The 20,037-nt window shown below is 46.8% G+C and overlaps 2 protein-coding genes across 7 annotated transcripts in view; one reads left to right on the forward strand and one right to left on the reverse strand.

Annotated features, from left to right (window-relative positions):
* Positions 1-2,839, forward strand: part of SNX14 (sorting nexin 14) — an 85,094-nt gene extending 82,255 nt beyond the window's left edge. For all 6 annotated transcript variants that reach the window (XM_028494673.2, XM_055087634.1, XM_028494677.2 and 3 more), the window contains one exon: positions 2,129-2,839. In XM_028494673.2, coding sequence (XP_028350474.1) covers positions 2,129-2,209 — 81 coding nt within the window. In that variant the 3' untranslated portion in view covers positions 2,210-2,839. The remainder of the gene's footprint in view (positions 1-2,128) is intronic.
* Positions 2,840-2,932: 93 nt separating this feature from the next.
* NT5E (5'-nucleotidase ecto) overlaps positions 2,933-20,037 on the reverse strand; it is a 47,253-nt gene continuing 30,148 nt past the window's right edge. Inside the window, exons 4-9 of the mRNA XM_007111431.4 lie at positions 13,431-13,628; positions 12,085-12,239; positions 10,307-10,412; positions 9,306-9,455; positions 7,750-7,950; positions 2,933-4,939 (exon numbers count right to left, since the gene is read on the reverse strand). Of these exons, the coding sequence (XP_007111493.2) occupies positions 4,776-4,939; positions 7,750-7,950; positions 9,306-9,455; positions 10,307-10,412; positions 12,085-12,239; positions 13,431-13,628 (974 nt within the window). The 3' untranslated portion in view covers positions 2,933-4,775. The remainder of the gene's footprint in view (positions 4,940-7,749; positions 7,951-9,305; positions 9,456-10,306; positions 10,413-12,084; positions 12,240-13,430; positions 13,629-20,037) is intronic.

A 20,037-nucleotide genomic window follows, 5' to 3' on the forward strand; every position in this document is an offset into this window, starting at 1 on the left:
TAATATTTAAAGTACTTAAGTCACTGTGTGATTTATTTTTTCTATTTATATTTTAAATGTGAATTGTATTGGCTTTCTCATTAGCCCTGTCATGCTACTCCCATTCACTTGCATTGTGGGCTTTCTTGAATGGGTTAGGGAGGGGTAGATGAAGCAGTGATCAGATAGTCAAGGAGCCAACAGCCTCCTTATCTGTGGTGTCATTCTAGAGAACAGTAATGACTGAGGTTACGTTACTAGTTTGTTTATTATGACTTGTTCTACAGTAGTGTCTGGGATCTCTTGTTTTATAGTCCCATCTTTTCTTTCCACTTTTACCCAAAGATAGATGCTCAGTAAGGAATAAGGCAAGGCTACGTGAAGAAAACTTGAGCAGGATAATAATACACCTTTGTGGTAGATGAGCAGGAATGATGCTATAAGCATTTCTTAGTTATGACACAAGAGTTATCACAAAATCAGTTTCACAACATGCTAAATTAGTGAAATTTTTAGGAATGCTATGTAAATGTTAACATATAAAGTCAATACATTGTGATTTTACCAGAAAGATAAGACTTGTTTATTTTTTAAGTGTATGGATTTCCTTACTTCATCTGTAGAGTATAGATCTGAAAAAAAGTCAACATCAAATTAAAAACTCAAGCTCAATTAGAAATTTGATTAGCCATATTTATTTTTTCTTTATAAAAAAAATAATATATCTTAGGGACTGATTTCATTACTAACATGCTTATTATTTAATGATTAAAGTACCAGAAAAAGTTTAGTGTTGTTTACTTTTAGAGTGATTTTGGCTTTCATAAAAATCTGGATATCATACATGTGAATGTACATTGTTGGAGAGGAAGTTAAGAACTCAACATAGTTTTCAAGACATACTCAGGAGGTAGCGTTTTTATTTTTAACATCATTTCATATATATATGTTGTACTAGGAGATTCTCAGAGTACTCATAGGGGTCATTTCTCACTTTTGATTGTCCGGAACTGGAACATCTTTATTTGGGGGAATTCCAAGGTAATTGGGGGAGGGGGCATTGAAGGAAGCCAAAAGGCTGGAGTTGAGTCCTCACTCAGCCTTCTTTTATCTTTACGAAAGACAGCTTGGGCCTGAACCAGGCTCAGCTTGTTATTTGCTCCCATCTGAATGGAGGCACCAGGACAGCCAGGGGCCCTGGCAGGTGTAGCTGTGGTGGAGGTGAACCCAGCAGCACCAGGCTGGTGTGTGAAGGCTGTTCCCGTGGCAGGATTTTAGCCATGCCTCACTTTCCTTGCTTGCTCTCCATTTCTAGGCCTGGCTCTCCATGCTTCTGGATGATTCTGGGGACTAGCTAATATTCTTCTGGTATGTCTCTGCTGATAGACTTTTTGTTTTTGCAACCAAAAATCCCAGTGAATAATGATTCTATAATTTCCATTGTTGCTTTTATTTTATTTTATTATTATTTTTGAAGTTTTTCAGTTTTATTTATTAATTTATTTTGGCTGCACCACACGGCTTGTGGGATTTTAGTTCCCCGACCAGTGATCGAACCCGGGTCCACGGCAGTGAAAGCCAGAGTCTTAACTGCTGGACCGCCAGGGAATTCCTTCCGTTGTTGCTTTTAATACGCCAGTATCTATGTCATAGGTCAGAGTTAAATTGTCTTCATACCCTAACTAGCTTACTTGTTAACCGAATATTTTCATAAAGTATTTCATTCAGGTTCTTAGAGGGCTCAGTACGCCTTACTAGAGATTGGAGATCTCCCAGCTTGTTATAAAAGTTTAAAGCTCCTGCTTTTGACTGCATTCGTTAGGAAAACTCGTTCCTTTTGATTTGCTTGGGTTGAGCCAAATCAACTTCTAAAATGTGTCCTATTTTACCAGCACAAAAATAACATTAATTGTAACCCTTCATTTGTAAGGTTGCCTCAGGGCTGCCCTGGCTGATTACGTAGATCATCTAGGGGACGGTTATGGGTTGAATTGTGTCCCCTGAAAAGATGCTGAGGTCTTGTGGCAGGACTTTAGTTCCAACCCCGTGTACTGTGAATGTGAGCTTATTTAGAAATAGGGTTTTTGCACGTGATTAAAATGAAGTCATTAGAGTGGGCCTGATCCAGTATGACTATGTCTTTATACAGTATAAGGTGAAATTTGGACCCAGAGACAGACATGTACAGAGGGAAAAGGATGTAAAAGCATGGGGAGGATACCATCTATAAGGCAAGGAACGTCTGAGGCTAACCAGATCTGGGAAGAGGCCTGGAACAGATTCTCCCCCGCATCCCTCAGAAGGAGCCAACCGTGCCAAATTGATCTTAGCCTTTTAGCCTCCAGACGGTGAGATGATGAATTTCTGTTGTTTAAGCCATCCAGTTTGTGGTACTTCGTTACAGCAGCCCCAGGAAACTAAATCAGAGACCGTTACTAATTTAGGCAATCCTAGTCATGTATCCACAGGGCTACATACTCTCTGAGGGTGCTTACTCTGCTGAAAACTGCTGAGGGCAGCTCTGCCACCAACTGCATTTAATGTGTCTGATCACGGTGTACCAGCTGGTCTGCTCTACCACTGGCATTGATTGAGAAAAATTCTTGATGTACAACCAGTTCAGATAAATTAATTAAAATCCCTAACACTGTAAGACTTGAACATTTTTATTTTTAGGAAACCACTATTGGTCTTAAATTCTGTACGTAAAAGCCATAAAATTTAGTAGTCTTACTTAAAATATCCTTTATTTACTGTTCTTTCCTACCTAAAAACACGTATTTTTCTTGTTTTGGGGGTAAGAAGGGGGATAGGGAGGGTTATTAGATGGCAAGGGGCTTATAATCAAGGGAAGTGATACCAGTGATGAACTGGCAAAGAGTTTTCCATCAGTCACATTGTCTTGGGTTATAAGGTGTTTGAGAGAAGAAGTAACTACCAGAGACAAGGAGTATATCTTCAATTTTATTGTTTGGAACCTACAGTTGCAAAGTGTTTTTAGGTCATTTCTTAAACCACTGAATAATACATGTACACATATTTAGAAAACTTACAAAATGTTTTTTAAAAATTTGTGCTCCGATAGGATTTACCCTATTTTACTGGCCAAGCATAAGCAAATATACTCCAAATGAAGTCTTATTGACATTTTCCTCTTACAGTCTATGGACATTTGTTTACTTAGGGCCAGTCTGTATATGCATAGAACCTAGGGCATTATTTTACTGCAACATTTATAAAGCGGTTGTGAAGTTTAAAAGTATGTTTTGTATCAAGAATACCTACTATTTGTAAACATCAAGAAACATTCTCTTCCATCCTTTAGCTGCTGTTCACTGACTCTGTGTAAGGTGAGGCCTCCCACTTCTTACTGAATCGTTTCTGCGGTAACGAGCAGGCTCACGTGGTCCCCCCACCCCCTTGAGCAAGGATTTGCTCCTTGTGCATAAATGATTCGTTTCGTCGGCCTGGGTATTTCCTGAGCACCTGCTCAGAGGGGCACTCTCTCCGGCGGGAGTTCTCATATCTGTGCCTGAGAATGACTAAGAGTGACTGTTCAGATGTGGAGGCAGAGCTGATCTTTAGATTTAGGTGGACCACTTAAAAACATCAACCTTGGCTCCGCTCTGGATTTCCCATAACTGGGGGAGGGGGCAGAGTGTGTGTGTGTGTGTGTGTGAGACTAGAATCAGTGCTGGCATCTTGCTGGGGAGAGACAGGTGCAGGTTTAGAGCTACACCTTCTCTAGGAAGGTTCTCTTCTCATGACACCGTCCCATTAGGAAGAAGGAGGAAAAAAGCAGAGGGAGAACTGATAGAATCTCATACAACTGTCAGGAGCTAATGCCATGTGTCGGGCACTGCGCTGCCACTCCTTAGCAAATACGCATTTAACAAGTGTGAATGGCCTTTAGCTCTACCTCTTCTATAATGTTAAGTTGGTCCTGTGCTTCCTGGTCTTTCCTCCCCTTTCTCCCTGCCCCTTGACTGCGTTCTGCAGCTCCTGGCCTTTCCCATTATCTGCTGCACCTCTTGTCCCAGCTCCTCAAAGGCACACGGTGGTGCAGGAGAGAACGCCACCCTGTGTTTAGTCTGTTAAATTCCCTATAACAACACGCGCTAAAAAGGAAAAAAACAGAAACCAGAAATAAAGCAGAGACTTGTTCTACATGAGTCTGGGGCTACTGATAGTTAAAAAGAGAGGAGACCATTAAGTATCTTCCTGAACAGTAACTGGATATAATTGAAAGAGTGTGGGACTGAGGTCAGAAGGCACAGGTACAGGTCTGGGATCTGTCACTTTTAGCTGTATGGCCTTAAACGTGTCAATTCTTTCTGAGCTTTAGTTTCCTCATCTGTCAAATGGGAAAAACAATACCTGTCTTGCCCACCAACGAAAGTTATGGGCATCAAATAAGAATGTGCTTAAAACTCCCTTGTAAATGATAAAGTTCTATGTAAACATAAGTTGTTTGGTGGATTAGAATGGATATAAAGGAGAAAAATGATGTGCATGTTTTAAAATTGTTTATAAAGTTTTATTAAAATTTGCATATGTAAACTAACGATGGTTGGCCTTCTCCTCATAGGGCCCATTTTCATTTCTTTTCCTGTGTGTTCATTAAGTTGCTGATCCTGAGTGATGATGTCAGTGTCTTCATTTACAACCCTCTAAGCTCAGCTTCTAGGAGACTGCAAGGATGGTCCGCACCATCACAAAGCCAGTTCCTAAAAGGTAGACTTGAATCTCACTTGAGAAAAAAATACAGTTCCATTAATGGCAAGGAGAATTTTTGGCTATTGGTATAAAACTATGAGCACTGCCAAAACTGAAAGAAGTATTAGAGAAAAACTTCCATGGCAATGACTTCCTGCAGAAAACTGGATCCGACCTTCAACTGCTGGATAAATTACTCTCATTTTTGAGATGTATGTGGAAACCACGTTGATATCTTGGTCACCTAGAAAAATACATACATTATTTTAACTACAGAAAAAATAATTATCAATTAACAGTAAGAAGGGGAAAGCCAATGTACTTCTCAAAAGTCCTTTGTAATTAGATATAAGAGGGAAGATATTCCTTTCATAAGCAGGGATAAAGTGTCACAGAAGACAAGAAGAATGGCGATCATAAGCGCAAAGAATCTGATTGCTTTTTCATGTTCCAGATGTGAAATGTGCCCATTGTCCAATATTGGATAATTGGGGGGAATAAATCGTCTAAGCTCTGAGATGACTCAAGATAGAGGCTCTTGTTATCAATGCCTCTGAACCACTCCGGACTGAGGGCATTAGGGAACTGGGTCAATATCAGTTAGCTGAGACATAAAAGTGGCTTGTTTTTTTTGGCTTGCCTGCTCAGGAATCATTTTCACATAACTGATGGTGAGACAATGGAGTCTTCACTTGCAAAAGAGAGGAGAACTGACAAATACTAATCGCCTGTAACTACAACAAACCCCTAGGGACCTGACAGACTTTTATTTTAAAAATGCCACACTACGAATCAATCATATATCTGATCGGGCAGTTAATATCCAAAATATATAAAGAATGTATACAACTCAAATACAGATGACCAACAAGCACATGGAAAGATGCTCAACATCACTAATCATCAGGGAAATGCAAATAAAACCACAGTGAGGTATCACCTCACACCTGTTAGAACGACTGTTATCAAAATGCAAATGAAACCACAATGAGATATCACCTCACACCTGTTAGAACGACTGTTATCAAAATGACAAGAAATAAGTGTTGGTGAGGATGTGGAGAAAAGGAACTCTAGTGCATTGTGTGCAGAAATGTAAATTTGTGCAGCCACTATAGAAAATAGTAGGAGGCTCCTCAAGACATTAAAAATAGAACTACCATATGATCCAGCAATTCCGCTCCTGGGTATTTATCTAAATAAAATGAAAATAGTAATTTGAAAAGATAGATACCCCCACTGCAATGTTCATTGCAGTATTATTTACAATAGCCAAGATAAGGAAATGAGTGTCCATCAGTGGAAGAATGGATAAAGAAGATGTGATATATATATATATATACACACACACACAATGGAATACACTTCAGCCATAAAAAATGGCCTCTTGCCATTTGCAACAACAGGGATGGACCCTGAGGACATTATGCTAAGTGAAATAATTCAGACAGAGAAAGGAATACCATATGATCTCATTTATGTGGAATTCAACAATAAAAGCAAGCTCAGATACAGAGAACGGACTGGTGGTTGCCAGAGGCAGGGGGAGTCAGGGGTGGGTGAGGATGCAAAATGGGTGAAAGGGGTCAAAAGTTATTACAAACTTCCAGTTATTAAAAAAAAAAGTCCTGGGGATGTAATGTACAGCATAGTGAATATAGTTACTAATACTGTATTGCATATTTGAAAGATGCTATGAGAGTAGATCTTAAAAATCCTTATTACAAGAAAAAAAATTTTTTTTGTGATTATGTGAGGTGACATATTGACTTATTGTGGTGAGCATTTCGCAATGTATACAAATGTCGAATCATTATGTGGTACACCTGAAACTAATATAATGTTATATGTCAATTATACCTCAATAAAAACAATATATTACTATCATTATAATACTTAAAGAAGAACTCTTCTCTCTGCAGTGGTTCTCACCCCTGGGTGTACATTAGAATCACTGGAAGAGACTTTTGCCCCACCCAGGTAAATCAGAATCTCTTAAAAGTTGGGACCAGTGCATTGGTATTTAATTTAAAATGCTCCCCAAGTGATTCTAATGAATAGCCAGGGTTGAGAAGCCTTAGGGCCAAGGCTTCCTCAGCCTTCTTCTATGTAAGGTCCTTCTCTCCAACACCCATCAGTCTGGCCTTGGGTGATGCAGTCATCAACTTCTTTGTTTCATGCAGGGCTCAAGAGGACACCTTTTAAGCCTGCCTTTCCATTTCCTATCATGTGATGGGTGGAAGTGCCCGGCACCTTTCCTCCCAGGAAGGGCTGTCTCCTTTGCCCTGGATCTGTCCTTCACCCTCCTTGGGATACACAGCGAAGATGGCAGTCCCCTATGATAAGGCTGAAGAGGAACCTGGCTGAGCTCCTTGCTGGAGACAGATGCAGGGAAGCTGTGCACGTGTCTTGTAAACACACTAGTTTCTGCCCTGGAGAACGGGAAGGGGTAGTGTATTGGCAGTGGACTCTATGCATAGGAGGTGGTTCTCAGTTGGAATTTTTAAAATGAGCAGGGGGTATAATGACCCTCACTGCTGCTGGAAATATCACCTGGGGTCAAGTGTGGTGGTTCCTATAATTTGCTCCAACCCTCTGTGCAGGACGGGGCAGGGGACATATCCCATCCACGCCTACCTGACCTGTTTACACTGAAAGCTTCTTCAAGAAAGTTTAGATGATTTAATATGGTTTCCCACATCCAGCCTAAAGTTCTAGAAGTGTGGTTTTTCTATCAGTGCCACACTGATTGATATTTCACAATTTAAATAGCTGCTTATATGTACTTAAAAGAGTTTTAAAACACTTTTCATGTAAAAATGTTTTTCCCTGGGCTTGGGTGGATGGGTACGTGTGCTGGGGAGAGGCAGGGCAATATTCCCCCAGGCTGTGCTGCTGTTTCCCAACAAACAAAGCAGGAAGTGGTCTGCGATGTGGGGACGCATCTGGATTTCTGGCTTTGCCCTCCGAACATCATGCATAGCTCCCCTCTTGGGACCAGTTCTGTTCTCGGGTACCTCTGGGTTAGGGAGGGGAGGAGACGCTTTTGCTTACCAGAGTCATGTTTTAACACTTCGTCTTTTATCATCCGGAATCCATCCCCCCCGTTGGCAAGGAAGCTCGGGAGGATCACCTTGTACACCTTATCCATTCTGAGGGGCTCGTAACTGGGCACGCGACACTGGGTGCAAAGAACCTCTAATTTGACCACTCTGTCCCCAGGGTTTCGGGAAAGATCGTACACCACGTGAATTCCTAGAAAAGAAATGAGCCTGTATGTTTTCACTGGATCCAAAGGGAAATAAATCTCTGTTTTCTAAGAAAGAGCCAAATCTGGATCTGGGGCACTGGGCTTAGTTTTCATTTAGTTTGAGCTTGAGTGAAATTTCAGCAAGAGAGCTGAGGTGACATTGCAGCTATCCTATCTGGTTAGGTTCGTCCTTGAGTCCTTCTGGGAGGTCTGAGAACCCCCGGGAGGAAAACTGGCTCTGGCCCAGAGTGGGCGAGAGGTGACTCTGCAGGGAGAAAACAGACCTTTTTAAAATCCTGAGTTAATTGGTCCAGCAACTTGGTTCAGTGGCTCTGGAAAATGAGGAACAGATGACAGGCACAGAACCTTGTACCATCTTGATGACTAAGAGATGTTAATAATTTGGGCTTGGGTGACTTTCACAAAACATCCGACTACCTAGCACTGTGCTGGGGCACCAGAGCCCCGGTGTTCCCTCCACTCTGTCCTGGTAAACGCAGAATATCTGGGCTGCCCCACAGGCAGCAGCCTGGACGCCACCACACTCTGCAGCCCCTCGATCCCCGCAGCGGAGTGCTCTGCAGAGGGAAGGCTTCACAAAGCAATCACAGCCCTCAGATGCAGCCTGCTATCTACAGGCCGGAAACTGAGGCCAGAATGTGGTGTCAGAGTCAAACAAGATTATTCATATTAATTTAAAGTTGAATTCATTGGACTGTGGACTTAATTATTGACAAAAGCATTTCAGAAGTCCATGACAATTTGGGAAGCATTTGTTTTCCTTCCATTTTCACCACAATCCATGAGATAAGCAGGTACATTTTCTCACTGTGCTCCGAGAGGCTGAGGGCTTGCCCCAGGTCCCGCTGGAACCAGAGCCAAGATCCTATGTCTTGTCCAGGCTGCCCCGCCCAGAAATCATCCTCGTTAATACTTATTGGACAACTGCATTCCTTTGAACTTCTGTATGGTTCCAGGCAATCACAGAAAAAACAGACCAAAAAAAACAGAAAAAAAAAAAAAAAAACCTTTTCTGTTTTTTTACGAAGAATATTGAATGTTTAAGCAACTAAGATTTTAATAGAAACTAGACCTCAAGGCAGCTGACCTGCTTAGAGTTTGGGGGGCCAGCTCCTGCAGAGAAGATCATCCGATGTCCAAATCAGACCTGGCAAATAGTGCTCATTTTCGGGGCCTTGGGGCTTTGACCCTGACCTACTCCAGTGGTCTGGCCACTGAAAGACTATGCGTTGGTGTTGGGTGTGTGAAAACCCGAACAGGCCTGACCGGGAGGTCCTGGTAAGGGGGGGAGCTAAGCCAACCAGCAGGAAAGCCCACCTCACCTTGCAAGGTGACTTACCGCCCACCTGCAGGAACTCCCCCGTGGACTGGCCGTAGCGGTACACGCTGTGCTCGAAGGCCTTCTTCAGGGTGGAGCCTTTTAATTGGACCAGGTCAAAGGTGCCTCCAAAGGGCAACACAGCAGCCAGGTTCTCCCAGGTAATCGTGCCTGAGGGTAGTCACAGATGAGGCGAGAAGGAAAACAGCTGGAGACCTAGCACACCCCATGACGGGTGTCCCTTAGGACTGGCGGAGCAGGTGAAGGAGACACGGGGCACAGCAAGGCGCTGAGGACAGCACAGCTGCGTCTAAGTGTTCCTGACACTGAAGGGGGAGAATGGAATCAAGAGGCCTCTGGCCATGCCCTCCACCACTGAGGATGACGGTTTTTGACAGCGTTATCAGGGAAGACTACAACAGTGTCTTGAGTATCTGTCTGGTTGGTTGGTTTTACCATATGCTGTAATCCTGGATACCTGTAAATGCACTAAAGGAACTTATCCAGCTCTTTTTTCCCAGCACCTAAGATGGGCAATTTTTTTTTTTTTTTTTTTTTTTTTTTTGGCCCTGCAGATGGGCAATTTTTTTTTTTTTTTTTTTTTTTTTTTTTGGCCATGCCGCACGGCATGTGGGCTCTTAGTTCCCTGACCAGGGATGGAACCCGTGCCCCCGGCAGGGGAAGCGCAGAGTCCTAACCACTGGACCGCCAGGGAAGTCCCAAGATTGGCAATTTTGTCCTCCTCTTTCCAGATATCAAGGTGGAGGCCGCCACTATTTTGCATACATCAGCAACAATTTGCGTTTTGCTGTGTGAATCAGAAGTTTAGCTAAACCTTGCTGCCAGTAAGGCTAGCTGCTCCCTCTGTGAGCAAATGCATCCAAGAACACACAAGTCTGTGTGCGCCCTTCAGGTGGGGCACTGACTCGAGGGGCCGAAGGGCCTGGCACAGTGGGGGGCGGTCTCGGGGGACTGGTCAGACGGAGAGCACGCTGAGCTGAGGCCGGGGGCCAGGGGCATACCGTTGTTCCGCTCGTCAATGGGCGACCGGATGCCACCTCCGTTTAAAATGCACATGGACACGTGGTTCCAGGACATCTCATCCGGGTGTCTCAGGTTGTTGTTAATCTGCAACAGCAGCATGAATTTACACTCGTTATTCTGGGTCCTCCTCCTTAGGATCAGTTCCTGGAACGTGGTTAGCTGTACCGGGCAAATAAAGCTGCTGCTTCCCTGCTCCTTGTGTGCCCAGAGCTTTCTCAAGTGTAATTCATCAGAACTAGTTTTATGCTCTGAGAAGCAAACCTAAGATGCTGTGACCAGTCCCAGGTCAGGCTCTGAGTAGCCAGTAGCTCTGAGCCCCTCTCCTGAGACCCCTGCAACCCGCCAGGCCAGGGGCCCTTAGCAAAGCCAGCACTTGAAGTAGGAGGAAGGGGCTTCTGTGCAGACTGACCCAAGGGGCTGCTCCCCCCGGGCCTCCTCCAGGGCAGGACCCACATTTGCTCCTGAGGACGGAGCCCAAAAGCCTTTCGGCTCCAGACCTCAGGCCACAAAGGACCCTGGCATCCATGTCTAGGTCCCCAGCCAGTTCCCAAGTTGGCAATTTTGGAGACAAGAGAGCGACGGGGGAGCCCATGAAACGGGGGAGAGTCAGTTTCATTCTTCCTTTTGTTTTACAAAACCTATGTTTAAGTTACAAGAAATAAAACGAATTACATTCTCATTTGAAAAAATATGATGGTGGAGGAGGTGAGGGAGACACAGGGCCACAGGGCGGCTATTAGGGCAGCACAGCTGCAGTGTTCCTGACGCTTAGCGGCAGAAGGGGCTCATTCTCTCTCTTAGGTAAGCCCTGCTAGAGCCTGGGGTGTCTCCTTCCAGACATGCCTCTGCACATTCACACTCTGGCTTCTCGTTAGCTGCTTGTCTCGCACTGACCGTGTGATGCTGAGCAGCCAGCACTTGTCCCACCTTGGAAAGCGTGAGTGTTGTCATTTACTTGGCAGACATTTATTGAGTGTGGCTGCATCCCAGGTACCGGGCACCCGGCACCGAGCTGAGCCCAGACAAAGGAACGGCCTCCTGGGTGCCCCTGGGCGTGGTGAGTCTCAGCTGGAGACCTCGGCTCGGCACGGCCCTCCCGGGGGGGCTGCCCGCAGACAGGTGGACAGAGGGGTGTTTTTGGTGTGGGATCTTGCTCCAACATGGGACTTACTATTCTTGTGATAACTGCTTTGCTTGTGAAGGTGGTTCACACAAGGCCGAGTTCTCTGGGGCCAAGAGGACAGATCAGTGAAACACACTCTGGCCTAGTTAGGCCCAGGCAGATGCATTTTATTCTATGTCTGCTTCTTGGGAGGAGGAGAGTTTGTGGATTCAGGTCATCTTACCAAAGGAAAGCAACATCCAATATTCAGACACCTAAGATGAGCACCTTGAAAGAAAGGCTTCTGTCCTTTTTTTTTTTGGCTGCACTGCACAGCGTGCAGAACTCACCTAACCAGGGATCGAACCTGCAACCCCCTGCAGCGGAAGCATGGAATCTTAACCACTGGACCGCCAGAGAAGTCCAAGGCCGCCGTTCTTGTAAAGCAATATAGGGATGGCCCTCTGGTCTGGTTCGGGCACCTTACCAAGGTCCTCAGTGTGATTACACGCCAAGCGTTTGTCTGGGCACTAATTTTTAAAAGTCCTCAATTCTGTAACTATCAGGTTGTCCGTCCTCGCATCCTCCGCCCCTCCTTCCGTCTCCCCTCCTCCCTCCCCAGGCACGGGCCCTGCTCTCCTGTGGACCACTCACCACAGCATCACAAATCAGGTTGCCCATGTTGCATTCTCGAAAGCGGCATGACTGAGTGGTGCCATCCAGATAGACAATTGTTTTCCCCAGTTCCTGGGTCGAGTAATTATCTAATTTTATCCGCCATTTGTTAATGTCTGCTTTTATGCTTGGATCTAGAAGAAAACAAACAAATCAGCCTGCAGTTAAAGCCTAAATGTTGGAGAAAGGCTCAAAGGTCATTCAGCTCACCTGGCGTGAGTATACAGTTCTTTTCTTTTGTTTGTTTGTTTTTTGTTTTTTGTGGTACGCGGGCCTCACACTGTTGTGGCCTCTCCCGTTGCGGAGCACAGGCTCCGGACGCGCAGGCTCAGCGGCCATGGCTCACGGGCCCAGCCGCTCCGCGGCACGTGGGATCCTCCCGGACCGGGGCGCGAACCCGGTTCCCCTGCATCGGCAGGCGGACGCGCAACCACTGCGCCACCAGGGAAGCCCGAGTATACAGTTCTTGACCGTATTTGTGTACATTTTGATTTTGACTGGGCAATTTCCTTAGGAACCTCTATTCCGTTTCCTGGGAGTAAGACCCAGCTTGGATCTTAAAGACGTGCCAAGTAAATCAGCATCAACTCGTCACATCTGAATGAGTGTCTGCTGGCCCACCGGGGAGGGCATTAGTGGTGGGGAGACAATGAGAGGCCCAAGGGCAGGTATAAAGGGCTGAGACGTCGGCTACAGGGTCCCGGCCCCGCCCCTGGCTGTTGGGAGCTCTGGCTCTCCAGGGCCCCTGGTCACCCGTCCTTCCCTGTCTGATCACGGTAAGCAGGAAAGGGCAGGCGAGAGAGAAGCACAGGAGGGTGTTCATGTATACTGTATGAAATGCATGACATGAAATGTATTTTCATTTGATTCCCAGATCAAAAAGTAAGAAAGACACACACGCATTTGATGACCTGAAGCCCATGGAGACTGGGCCGCTTGCCCAGGTGCACTGCTCCTGGTGGTGGGGCTGGGTGGAGCCCCGCTCACCCAGCCTGAACCCCTTTGCCCCAACAATCAGCTCTCCTCTGGACATGGGCCGAGAGTGGCTGTCCTGCGCCAGGGTGAAGCTGGAAAAGACACGAGAGGCAGCGACACAGTGTCTGATGCTGAGAGGGCTTGGAGGAGCGCATGGGGCTTTTGCAATTCGTGTGTGTTTTAAGTCTCCTTATCCATGAAGAGGGTAGAGTAAACTCAAGGGAGAAACTCAGGTCTTCAAAAACATTGTCCTGAAACATTAACCAAAAAAAAAAAAGGAAGAAAAAAGAAAAAAAAATCCAGCCACCAAATCTTTGCATTGGTGGATCACTGCCCCGAATTTCACGTACCTTCCAGAATGCTGCTGTTGAGAAGGATGGGATTTCCATGTGAAGTGACGACGTTTCCTTTTTCATCAAACTCAACCTTCAAATAGCCTAGGTATTTGCCAAAAGCATAGGCCTGGACCACGGGAACCTGCCGTCCGTCATCGGACGTGACTATGAATGGGTACTGCCCCGCTGGCACCTCTTTGGAAGGTGGAGTGCCTGCAATGAAAGATCCAAAGCTGATCAAGTAGGCCCTTGTTCACGGACGGCCAGGAGCCGGGAGGCCGCGGCCAGGTGACTGCAAATTCTGAACTGACGATTTACCAGCTGCTACTCTACACAGCTGGTCTTTCAGAGCCCGGCTCGGGCATCTGCCCCTGTTTCCGAATGCCCTTTTGGCACTTGAATCCTTCCATTCTCAACCCAGCAGGGGTTGCTAAGCTCTTGCTAAGTCCTGGGCACCGTGCCCGGTGCTATGGGGCATACAAAGATGCGACACTGCTAAGACTGTCCCGCTTCCATCCTGACCCCGGCTCCCATCTCACCAGCTGGGTGGAGCAGCCAAGCCACTTCACCTCACTGTGCTTCAGTCTCCCCATCTGTAAAATGGGCAAAATAACGGGTTACTGCTGACATCCTGGGCTTGGCAGTGCCAATTTCAAAGCCCTCGGGCGGCGGACTCTCGTGGCTACGGAGTCCTCCCTGGTGGTGGAGTCCTTCTGTGTGGGGGGAACGTGTCAGAGTCCCCGGTTCGGCGCTCCGGTGCTGTCGGGCCTCTGTGACGTGCAGAGGATGCCCCGGGCGAGAGTGGGGCGGGGGGACGGCGGGTGCACAGGCAGGCTGTGGGCAGTGCCGACTCCTGAGGTCCAGTGTCTCACGGTGACCTCTAGAAAGGGTCTGCTCTTCACTGGGCCCAGAAAACCCCATACAATCATGCAAATCAAGCGGTTCAAATCTTCATGTTCACTTTAAGGACACCTGTGAAACTGCCCAGGCCAAAAGCCACCAAGTATCTGAAGGATGTCACGTTATAGAAGCAATGTGTGCCATTCCATCAATCCAATGGTGGAGTTGGTAGGTGCGCCCAGGCCAAACAGTGGGGCCGGACGCAGGGTCGGTGGCCCCCAAAAGGTGCTGAATTGTTACTGCACACGCTCAAAAATGCAGAGAGTAATGCTGAGCTTAAGGGCTTAGATGTAGATTCTGTGGTCATGGAGCAAGTTCAAGTGAACAAAGCCCCCAAGATGCGATGCAGGATTTACAGAGCTTGTGGTCAGATCAACACGAGCTCTCCCTGCCACATTGAGATGATCCTTCGTGAAAAAGAACAGACTGTTACTAAACCAGAAGAGGAGGTTGCACAGAAGAAAAAGATACCCTAGAAAAAACTGAAGAAACAAAAACTTATTACCTGGGAATAAATGCCGCAAAAAAAAAAAAAAGCAAATAAAAGTAAAAAAAAAGGCAAAATAACAATTCCTATTTCACAGGAATGTTGAGAGGATTAAACATTTAAACTCTCTTGCTGGGACTTCCCTGGTGGTCCAGTGGCTAAGACTCCGTGCTCCCAATGCAGAGGGCCTGGGTTTGATCCCTGGTCAAGGAACTAGATCCCACGTGCCACAACTAAGTGTTCGCATGTCACAACTGAAGATCCTGTATGCTGCAACTAAGACCCGGCACAGCCAAATTGAAACAAAACAAAACAAACTCTCTTGCAGACTGCCTGGCACATAATAGATACTCAATAAATGTGTATTTCTTTCCCCCATGAGGGAATGGCAACCTCTAGAAACCCTAGACACACACTCCAGAGCTTAGACTCTTTAGTGGAAGATCAGCAGAAATGACAAGAAATTAACACAACACTGTAAATCAACTATACTCAATAAAAAATAGAAATGACAAAAGGCCATCCTTAGGTTTTGTTGCTGAGTTCTGTGTCCCCTCGGGTGCCTTGAGGAAGAGCCACATTCACCGGGGCGGCCGACCGGCACACACACACCTCCCGCCCCAGCCAGACCGCAGACCTGCCGGGTTCTGCTGAGTTCCATGTCAAAGGGGAGCCCTGGCAAGAGCCTGGGAGCCACTTATCTCAAAGGGGAGCCAGGGGCTGAGACCCACCCCAGCACGGCCTCCCGGACACGCGCCGTGTGAGGGTGGGAGTCCGGCACTCAGAGCATGAACCCTGGGCTCTGATCACCTAGCACGTTTCAGTTCTGCAGCTGCACCCCTCCTATGGGTGCCCTGTACTTCCTATCTCACCTCCAGTGAGAGCGGGATCTCATCTGGGCTGTTCTGAGTCAGAGACTATAGAACAGATACCCTGCACACGCACTACCAGCACTTCCTATTAGATGTTCACTGAGAGCCCGGAGAATTTCAGCTTGTGTTGGTTCCTCATTGGACCAGTTATGAGAGCCAGCCAGGAGCCAGCCCCGGGCTAGATCTCATTTAATCCTCCAGGCATCCCATGAGGCAGCTCCTATTATTATTCCCACACTGTAGATTGGAAGACCAGTTGTCACAGGCATGTGTCCATGGTCATGCAGCTGGTATGTGAAGGAGGCCGGGTTGAAAAGCAGGGCTGTGAGGCACCGGAGCTTACGTTCTCTCCACCACCCAACACAGCCTACGACGTGCTGTTCTCAGAGAGCCTGCAAGAGCTGCTTTCCAAAGGGCACTCACCAAAGCAGGTGCAAGCCCAGGGGCTGCACCTTTGTGCCCCAAGCTGTGTCTGGGCTTCCCTTTTCACTGAAGACATTATGTTGTACACCTGGGTTTATGAAAAACCCAGTCCTGCCTTGCTCCTGAGCCAAAAGCAGCCCCTTTAGCTCAATAACCACAGAGCAGAAGTGCTGCAAATACCAACATTTCACCAGCAGGAAATATTCATAGCTGTGGCCAATCTTAATTTCCCATTTTCTTGCTTCCTCTGGATAAAGAAGAAAGCCTTGGAATTTTATTTTTACAAAAGCACGGACTTGAGATCCAGTGCAGGCCGTGTCCCATCTCCATTTGCACAGACTTATGGGTGGCCGGCAGATAGTGGCTGTGACTGCCATAGATGGTCTGATGCATTGCAGAGTAGCATTCCGTTTTGTGGTGGTCCTTGGACAGACTTGGAGCCTGGCCTTTACTTCAGGGGACGGGGATGTGGCGGCCCCCTCACCTTCTCAGCTGGGCACGGTTAGGGAAGGTGGTTCCTCCTTGAGCCCAGAGAAGCCTGGCAACGTGCAGTTCCCACTACGTCCACATGGTGGCGCACAACACTTCGTCCAGGAGGAACAGGCCCTACATCTGTTTCAGAAAGGGGTCTGGCAGATTCCTGGAAACCCAAGAGAAGGGCAAGCCTGACTTTTTTAGCCTTTATTTTTTCTGCCTTCCATAAATCTATCTGAGTTTAAACAGAACGTAAAAATTCGGAATCGAACTATGGGGTCAGATGCCTCATCAGATCAGCTTGCTCTTTGCAAATAGGAGCTACCAACCCCAGCTCCTGTAGGACAGGGGACTTTCTCCGGTGCTGAAAGGCCTTGATATGCCGTTTGTTAGAACAAAAGATGTGTCATCTTTATCTCGGATGGACTTAATCGGGGACAAGGAGGACGTTTCCCACGTGGCTGAGGCAGTAGCCAGTCTAGTTTGGCTCCAGTCTGCGTTCCCCACGGCTGGGCCCTCTCTGCTTCCCATCCACTTGGCAACCCCAGAAAACCACTGGCAGGGAAAGCAATCCAGGGCTTCAGAGTTCCCACAGCACTCTATCCAGCCACAGAGGCTCACGCCCCAGATCGTCTCTCCACACACAGAGCCACATATCTGTCTTTAGAAACGCAACCTGTCCTCTTGGCAGGGGGAAAATTGTTTACCAGAACTCTATTCCAGTCTTTTGGCAAGTAAGTCCTCTTGGAAGCCAGCCTTGGAGGAGCCAGAAGCTGTGGGCTGACATTTAGAGCTGGTAACAGGGCATTCCCTAGAACAGCGAGGGTGCATGAGGGAACCGAACAGCAGCCCCTCAGGAATGTGGGCTTTCCCAGCACAGGCCCAGGCAAGTGCCTGCCCAGCTGATACGCAGCAGGTCCCTGTGGGACTCCTGGGCACAAGACCCCTTGCTTGGCACCTGGCAAACAAACACTGTACTTTCCTTCACTACAACCTGGTGTCAGTGGATTAGCTTTTCTGCATGGCGGGTGAGCAGACCCACGTTCGGTTGGATAGTAACACTACAATTTTTCACATGAACATCATAGCCTATCAGACCCACATGATGTGGCCCAGCTTCATCTAGACCCTCCACCCTGCACTTCAGCAATCTTAGTTTCTCCCATTCCTAGACCACACCCGCCTCCATAGTCATGAATATAGGGTAAGACCTGGAACCAGAGGCCCACAGGCAAATTATTTACATCTTTTTGCTTCAGTTTATTCATCTGTAAAAGGAGAAAATAACAATACCTGCCTTAGAGGTTGTTTCGAGAATTAAAGAAGTTAACGCAGCACGTGAAGCCTGACTCAGGTAAATGCTCAACAAAGGTTAGCAATAATTATTTACCAAGTTACCTCCTGGACGTCTTTCTGATCTTAGCCAAACGTCAGTTCCTCAGGAGAACACTCTCTGATGATTCCCCAGACGTGGTCAGGCCCTCCTATACCTGCTCTCCCAGCATTGTGTACTTCTTCCTTCACAGCATGCTTTGTAATTACACATAATATGATTGATTTCTTTGCATACTTAAAAAAAAATCTGATCAGCATCCAGATCCCTTTCAAGCCAGTAAGTTCCATGAGGGCAGAGCCTGCTGTGTCTCTGGGGCTGGCCCAGCACATAGTAGGTGGTCAATAAATGTTGAATAACTGATTTTAAGTGGTTTAGCCAACAGTTTTCTAGAGATCAGACAAGATTTACATGCCCTTCCTGTGGAGGAATCCATATGTCAAGGGGAGTCACGCCCCATCCCCCAACTCCCCTCCATTCAATTTCCTCAACTAATGAGCTGGGTGGGGCTCATAAAGCTGAACCACCTGCTTGTCGAGAGAATGGGTTTTGGTACCAGCTCCCTTTTAATCTTGTTTCACAACCTTGGGAGAGACTTTTAACTCCTGGGACCTAAATTTATTTCCTGTATTTGTAAAACAAGAGATTTGATAGTGTTTGACACCAAAAGTGGTTTGTTTTTTTTTTTTTTTTTTTACGTTATGAGCTTCTTTCACATGCAGGAAGTCTTGTGGCGTTGCAAGCCATGAAGTAGGCTGGCCAAGATGCCCTTCTCCCCCCGGGCAGTCAGGCCAGCCGCTGTCAAGAGGCGTTCTGCAACCAGAGGGGTGAGTCACGTCTCTCCTCAGCCATCTCTGTCTCCTCAGCCATCTCTGATACACAGGCTGTCACCTCTCCTCCAGGGAACTCAACGGGCCCCTGACATTCTCCATATTGGGACTGTGTCCCTCTGTTTTGTACATGCTTCGATATACTGCCCACATTCTGGCTCTTGGACATTCAGTGATGACCGGAATGTCTAACAGTGATGATGTATCTTCAAGTGGTACCCAGAGTGGGCACAAACTCTCATGAAGTCCGATCCGGGTTGTCTGCCTGTACCCGGTCCTGACTGGCTGGGGTAAATAAGAGACCCCGGCAGGGTGGGAACGGGTTCACACACATTCACTCACTCAACAAACACCTCCAAGCTCCAGCAAGTGCCCAGTGTGTGGGACTCCACCGTCCCGTGAAACCAGGCCTGAGGGCTTCGCTTCGTCTTTGTGAGGCCTGGAGAGGCCACTCAATGGGGACAGAGCAGGGGATGGAGTGATACCACACTGTTCATCACCCTCTTCTCCTCACGGAGGATCTAAGCCAGGGTGACTATCCTTCCAGACACCAGACTTCCCATTCCCTTTTTACATTATAGACAGGATTTTATATAACAATTAAAAACGAAATCATAACAATGCAGCCATCCTCTGATTCCATCACTATGGCCTGTTTAACAAAGGAACGGGCTGGAGAGAGAGACTGATTTTCATGTTAACATGCTTTGTAGTTCCATTTGAAATTAAAAAGGAGGTCCACAGGGCCATGAATTGATGTAAACCTGATATTTTGTTTTAGGGAAAATCAGCATTTAGCCAGACAGGGCATTCCAGAGTGGTTCTGGACCCTGGGAAATGCTAGGTGTTTTGTAGTCAGTGAGGGTCTGAACTGCTGATTTCTACAAAGCATTAGCTTTGGCCACAGTGCTGAGCAGTGGAGCACACCATGCACGATTCAAATGGGCTTTTATCTCAGAACCTGGAGGACTTCTGGGGGGAAGCCCGAAGCTCTGCTTCTGCAACATGACAGACGATTTGGAAATTTCCTTTCACATGAGATGTCAAAACTGACAACCGTATGAGTTTCTAGGCTTGGGGGAAATTAATAAACTGAGGACAAGAGATCGGAGTGAGGCACAGCCAGGCTGCCTGGGACAAAGCACCGAGCTCCCGGTTTCTTATCTTTTAAAGGTAAGAAGATACGTTTGGTCATTTGTGTATTTAGCTCAGATTCTCAAATTGAGTATATGCCTCTCCTTTTTTTTTTTTTTTTTTTTTTTTTTTTTGCGGTACGCGGGTCTCTCACTGTTGTGGCCTCTCC

Source organism: Physeter macrocephalus, chromosome 10, assembly GCF_002837175.3.
Source record: "Physeter macrocephalus isolate SW-GA chromosome 10, ASM283717v5, whole genome shotgun sequence".
NCBI classification, from domain to species: Eukaryota; Metazoa; Chordata; class Mammalia; order Artiodactyla; family Physeteridae; genus Physeter; species Physeter macrocephalus.